The 7,257-nt window shown below is 40.8% G+C and overlaps 1 protein-coding gene across 1 annotated transcript; it reads right to left on the reverse strand.

The window, feature by feature from the left end:
• Positions 1–1,982: 1,982 nt before the first annotated feature.
• On the reverse strand, positions 1,983–6,820 carry arf3a (ADP-ribosylation factor 3a). The gene is made up of 5 exons (XM_058644133.1): positions 6,717–6,820; positions 5,043–5,225; positions 4,841–4,951; positions 3,690–3,814; positions 1,983–3,608 (listed from the first exon to the last, which is right to left on the reverse strand). The coding sequence occupies exons 2-5, from the start codon at positions 5,188–5,190 to the stop codon at positions 3,447–3,449; spliced, it is 546 nt and encodes a 181-aa protein (XP_058500116.1). The 5' UTR covers positions 5,191–5,225; positions 6,717–6,820; the 3' UTR covers positions 1,983–3,446.
• Between the last annotated feature and the right edge of the window lie 437 nt (positions 6,821–7,257).

Below are 7,257 nucleotides of genomic sequence, written 5' to 3' on the forward strand. Positions count from 1 at the left end.
GCCACTCCGTTCCGAGATTGATGAAGTTACTGTGGGGCTGCTGCCAGTGTGTCTGTGCCCTGGGCGAAGGCGTCCCGGTTACGGGTGGGAATCCTAACTATGGCATCCTTCCTGGGGCTGCTATTGTGGCCGGCCTGCAGGGGGCCCTGGGGGCTGGTGGCCCCGGGAGCAGCTCTGACCCACATACTGCTGTCACACCCCTGGAGACACAGCAGCACTCTCCCCATTATGGACCTGTGATTGGCTCTGATAAAATGACTCTCTGTGAAGTGCGGCTATTCGAGAGGGAAACTACCTGATTGTGCCAAACTTCTCTTGATGACAGCAGCTAAAGGCCAAAATAGAAAGGCGACATCCATTTATATTGTTTACTTCTACTGTATTTAACTTGTTTTTTCCCTGCCCACCACGACATACTGTATAAATATGTTGGTGAGCTCAAATGAATTATTTACACCATCCACTTCGTCTGGATTTTATTACTTCTACTAACCAGTCTGTGAGCTGCATAACTTAAAAACTTAACAACGTATTTGGATGGAGGAGCAGTTTATGGCCCAAGGACCTTTATTTTACCAAGGAAGTCCCTTCAAATTAAAACACGTCCCTTTTTTGAGTGTGAATATCTCGGAAAATAGGAGTGGGAATCACAGGGTACCTCAAGATACGCAGAGGTGGAAAGTAATGAATTACATTTACTCACGACGTTACTGTGATTGAGTAGGTTTTATGTGTTATTGGGCTTTTAAAAGTCAGTCAGTCAGTCATCATCTACCGCTTTATCCTCTGCCAGAGGGTCGCGGGGGGTGCTGTGCCAATCTCAGCTACATCGGGCGATAGGCGGGGTACACCCTGGACAGTTCGCCAGTCCATCGCAGGGCCACACACATATAGAGACAAACAACCATTCGTGCTTTTAAAAGTCATTTTTAAAATCAATTTACTCTGAGTAATAAAATGTTGTCTGAATTAAAAAAAAAAAGATTAATTCATGCACTGGGAACTTTGGCAGTGAATGATGAGGACAGGTGAATGAATGATGGGGATAGGTGAATGATGAGGACAGGTGAATTGGTGCTAGTTAAGGTCCCTGAGTGTGAAAGTTGAAGCATTTGTGACCTTTGACCCATTTTGACTGATGTATTATGTGCTTACATTTTTTATTTTGTCAGCACTTTACTTTGTAAAGGTTTGCAGTTAATTAAAAACAATTCATGCGAGATTTGTGTCCCCTTGTCCTTTTTGCACGACACAAGAAAGAACCCCAACCTTGTTAAAAAAGTAACAAAGTAAGGAATATTTATTTAGACCAGTTCTTTTACTTGTAGTACAGTAAAATATAATCAAAATAGTGGTACAGGTACATCACGATATCTGTCTAATCTTCTCCAGTGAGTCATAGATAAACTAATGTGTGCAGTTGTCAATGATATTGGGGAAACAAAAACAATAAAGCAAAGGATGTGTTTTGTTTTTTTTTTATTGATTTTTCGCTGAAGTGCCAAAAATCTTCAAATAATTCAACACCTTTTGTACCAGTTTGAGTTGTTTTGATATTAAATATTAAATCAATTTTCAACTGGAATGATGTGCAGTTTTTCTTCACCCTCCCAAGTTAAAATCAGCCAATAGTCAATAGATACTTTGAATGTTGGACATTCCTACAAACAAAACCTGTTATCAAAGAGAAATGAACCACCAGCAATATAAGGCCACAAAAACAAGTTCCACAGCAAACTAGTAATAGAGGGCACGTCACACACACACGCACACACACACACACACACACACACACACACAAGCTGCTGTCAGTTACACACATCTGCCAACACACTGAACCCAGTATCTACAGGTGTATCAACAGCACTGCAAATATACCATGATATACTTTTTTTTTGTTACATAAACATATATACATTTGCGCCGACATACAAAAAGCATGCTTTTGCATATATTAGAAGGTTGTTCAGTAAACTTTACACGAAAAACAAATCACATTTATTAGTACAGAATTGTTCCAACCAGCAGCAGTTAATTTAGACTAACAAAGATAGTCTGAGGAAACAGGCCATTATTATTCACTTTTATTACAGATCTTGTATTAACAGGTATTAACATGCCTTATGGTGCAGTATATCATCCTCTCTCCTATAATCTTTAAATTGTGTGATTTATGAACACTCAAAGAGACAACTGCCTGATCTAAATTAAGAAGAAAAAGAAAAACACCCGGCTTTTGTTTCAAAATAAATAAATAAACACGCATCCATAAATACGGGGGAACACAGATCGAGAAACACAGATTATGTCAGGGATGAATGGAACTTCTTTCCACAGTTATTGTGTAGCTGCTTGCAAAAAAAACACTGACATTAACATTCAAAAACCAAGTAAGCTCTCAGATATTGTTGATCACATGCTCTGCTCCGTTAGTCCACCAATCACCCACAGGCCAATAGCAGCATTTTTCTCCCCTAAGCCACAGAGCTGGCACAGTGCGCCTCTTCTGTCAATTGTATCAGTCCAGATATCACACACAGCTGATGGCAGACTCACTGTTTTTAACTCTTACCGAGCCCAGCGAGTCTACTTAGAACAAATATTTATTTACAGCAGCTGCCTGCAAGCCACAAACCCACGAGCCAGTCCTGTGGTGTGGGGGGGATTTCTCCATGCAAAGTGGGAAATGGTATGATACATTGATAAAGGAGGCTTTATTTTTCACCAGCTGCCTTAGCAGTATATGCACGTTGCAATAAAGGGAGAGGCAAAATGACACTGCAAAAGTGTGAACAAATAAATAAATAAATAAATGTTAACAAATAATACAAAATAAACACGTTTTCTAAGACTATGCAGTGTCAGCAGATTTATTTTGTGAAAATGTCATTAAAAATATAAACAAAGCTTTGAAGTGCATGATTTGATGTTGGTAAAACATCTGAATGGACAGAATTTAATACTTGTATTTAAAGCCTTATGATATTAATGTTTTAAGACAGTGTTCTGTTGTTGTAATAATAATAATAAATAATACTATTATGACAATCCTAAGTTCAGAGGGATTCAGAGGGGTAAGTCAAGATTCATCACATTTTTACATTTTTCTGAGCAATTCAAATTCAAATGAGGTCAACAGCAGATATTGTAGGGTAAATACAATATGCCTTCACAGACAGTTTACTATTACATCCCAACATTTACGTCTTCAGCTGATTGAATTTAAGCTGTTTCGGTCAACAGTGGTTTCTTAATAATTAAACAAATAATATAATGGAAGGAAAGAGGAAAAAAATAGGAATATTTGTGGGGGGGGGGGAAAGCCATTGAGACTCACCCCCGTGAGCTTTCCAGCACTGTCTCTCCATGTAAACACAATGGATCCACTATAACCACTACCTGGAGTTGGCACCCAGGCTCTTCCCCGCTCTACTGACCGAACGCCCTCACTTTTTGTTCTTCAGCTGATTGGCCAGCCAGTCCAGGCCCTCGTACAGACCGTCACCGCTGGTGGCACAGGTGGCCTGAATGTACCAGTAACGGTGGCGCAGGGAGTGCAGGCCCAGCTTGTCTGTGATCTCAGCTGCGTTCATGGCATTGGGGAGGTCCTGAACACAAACACACCGTGAAAAACATGTCGGTCACAATTGGCTTCAATTGGAGAGGAAAACAGGTGCAAACGTCTATACCTGTTTGTTAGCAAAGACGAGAAGAACGGCGTCACGCAGCTCGTCCTCAGCCAGCATCCGCATCAGTTCCTCCCGAGCTTCATTCACTCGCTCACGGTCGTTGCTGTCAACCACAAAGATCAACCCTTTTGGAGAAAGACAAGAATCTTTTTAAGGATTTCTAAAGAAAAAATCTTACTTTACTATGTCACAACCAATGTCATGACACCTTTTACCTCCACAGCACGAGGTGGCGATATGCACTTGTTTCAGCTTTGTTAGTATTAGGCATTTTCTGGTTAACATATTGTTGTTGACACTCTGAGTCTTCCTTAAATCCATGAACTTTAAAAATGTTTCATCCATAAAGCTTACAGAGCGTGAACTCAGGTCTCCTTCTCCATCCAAAAAATGTACAGGCCTGGACTTTGCCATGTTTTTCTCACTCTTGTCTATTTCTTTGGACCAGCTTCTTCTATTATGGTGTTTACACCGAGTGGAACGCTTTAGTGTGTTACGTATTCATTGCGCTTCAGTTAAGCATAGAACCAAAAGAACCAGCCCCAACCGTTCCATTTTTTGTACCCTTCCCTTAGGGTACCAGAGTAGTGGTACAGTACTGTACGTGTGGAGCTAGACCCACGACAGTCAGCTGATTGGGTGACCTGTGTTACTTCAACGCCTGCAGTCTATTCTCATACGAAGCTTGATGTATTTTTGAGAAAAACAGCCACAAACCGAGCTGCTGAAGGTTCTCCGTTGTTGTCCTTTGTTAAACCGAACTATACGATGATAGAAACACGGCTTTATTTCCGTGTCAAAGCTGAGAATGGCAACAGTGAAGCATGCACAAGGCCAGTTTGGGTCCGATTAAACTTGTACATACAATAGTAACTTGAAACGCATTATCTGAGATGTTAACATGTATATAACATCCCAGTTTTAGTTGGACTATCACAATATTTTGATGTCATGTAAGCGTTCTAACTGACAAAGTTGTTAATTTGCATCAGTTGGAGGATGTATGCAAATGACCTCAACTTAGGCATGAGTCAGATGTGCTCTCAGGTGCTGGGGGCGAGCGTGTGCAGCACAGTCAGCCACAGGACTGGAGAGGCAGTTAACATGGCCAAATAGTGCATCATCACATTAACGGCTACCGGGGATCTCACCCTGGGTGTTCTGAAAGTAGTGCCTCCACAGGGGACGGATCTTGTCCTGACCACCCACGTCCCACACAGTGAAGCTGATGTTCTTGTACTCCACTGTCTCTACGTTGAAACCTGAATAGAGATCATCTCAGAATTGGTTAAGTGGATAAAATCAGAGACAGATGTTTGATCCCAGGCTACCAGCAGTGAATTCCTCACGCACCGATTGTGGGGATGGTGGTGACGATCTCCCCCAACTTCAGCTTGTAGAGGATGGTGGTTTTACCAGCTGCGTCCAGCCCTACCATGAGGATCCTCATCTCTTTCTTGCCTATCAGGCTCTTCATTAGGTTCCCAAAGATATTCCCCATGATGAGTGGTGGCTCTCAGCCAGACTACAACAGATCTGTCAAACAGCAAGGTAAAAGGTTTACTTTCCATACACAGCAGCAAAGGAGCAAACACACAGTGAGCTGCTGCGGTCCTCACCATTACCACCTGATTGTGGCTTTAAGCCACCTCAAAAGGAGCAGCCAGTGAAGGTAACGAGGAAACTAAACGCCAAGCTGGATCTCTGTTATGTGGATCAGCTTTCAAGTGGTGCAGAGTAACCAACTCTAACGCTGTTTGAGTAAACAACAACTGAACAATAAATACATATTATATTAAAGATGCGATAAATGAAAAGTTAATTGAGAGCTTATTTCCTCGATTAGTTGGTTGAGCTATAAAATGTAAGTAAATTATAAAAAAGTTAACTTGGAAAAAAAGAAAATATTCACATTAATGAATCTAACGCTTCTTTTATATACAAAAACTCCACTCACATAATACCATAAGACTGTTTTGCATGAATAATAATATCATTATTAAAATGTATTATGTATGATATTGTCTTTGTACAAAAGACAATTGTAATCCTGCTTAATAATATTAATACATCTTATGTTTCTCTTAAGTCAGCCCATGGCCAAGAGGAAAGGAATTGGGCAGTGGTGTCCCTGAGTAAGGCCCATTTCTCCCAGGTGCAGATAAGTGCTGCCCACGGGGCTTGTGTGTGTGTTCACTAGTGGTGTTTAAAAAAAGAAGGATGGATGGATTAAACGCAGAGGTCAAATTCACTATCACTAATTGTTGTGTGTACAAAAATAACTCACTCTAATTCTCCTAATTTGAGCTGCTGTGTCAACCTGACTGTCTGATGAACAGTTATTGTGGTTAATTAACGGTTGCAGCCTTATTGACACATAATGGTAATAATAATAATAATAATAATAATAATGTGCACACAAGCCTTTAACCACCGTAGCTTTTCTGTGTTCGTTCGTGGTTTAACAGGCCACAGCTGCTGCAGTTAACTTCACACCTGGGGAGCATTTAATTTTATTGACAAGGTTTGTTTTCTTTTTATTGAGGGAACCTAATTTCTCGCTAATAAGCGACCACTTCATAGATAATGTTAACTCAATGGTTCATTGATATCCGACGCTACAGCGGCTAACACCGCCTGTTAAAGCTGCAGTGGTCGAACATCCATGTACATCTGTCATAACGCCGCTGCTGCTGCTGCGCCAGTACAAACAGGCGACGAGTTTAACAGCTAAATGACGTATTTACCGCTTACTGAGGCGGTTGTGAGAGCATAATTGGGCAGCGGGTACATTAACTGATTTCTTCGGTGTTGAAAAAAAAATCTCGGGGTCAATTTGTGTGCCGTAATCCTCCCGAAGAGTCACGACAAGCGGCCTGACGTCGTCGAGTCGCGGTCAGTTAATGTAATTTAACAATAAGCGTCACGAGGCTTTAAAAACAGCAGCGACGCTTCGTTTACCCTTTAATCCTCGGTTATGTCTCTTTCGAGCATTTTTCTCACCGTTTGCATCTCATTCACACTTACCCGTCAGCGGCGGGAGGTGCTAGCAGCTGGAGTCAGCAGGCAAAGGACAGGATGGTGGTCTCGCGATGAAGTGCGCGGCTGCGCTGTTGTCCGCGTACTCTCGCGGTAGTTGGATTGACCAGAGCAGCTCCCTCACACACACGTTCCCAGGAGGATCTGACAGAAGGAGCAGAGCAGTGTTGCTGCTGCTGCTGAGGAGGAGGGAGGTCTTTTAAATTATACATAAAACATGGGAATTATATAGAATAAATTCAATTAAACATGTATAAAAAGAAGGATTCCCTTCTTTATAATATTACAGTATAATGACATGATAATAGTAGTGATTTTCCTTGATTCATGATTTTAAACTGATGGACTATTACGTGTATATTATTTTGGAAATAATATAAATATTATCATTATTATTATTATTATTATTATTATTATTATAATAATATTACTATTACTGCTCAAGAAACAAGATGGTTTTTACCATAAATGACCTTACTATGACAAACTTGTACTATTCTATTACTGTAATGTAAAGTTTTATTATGGT

Source organism: Solea solea, chromosome 11 (genome assembly GCF_958295425.1).
Source record: "Solea solea chromosome 11, fSolSol10.1, whole genome shotgun sequence".
Classification (NCBI taxonomy): domain Eukaryota; kingdom Metazoa; phylum Chordata; class Actinopteri; order Pleuronectiformes; family Soleidae; genus Solea; species Solea solea.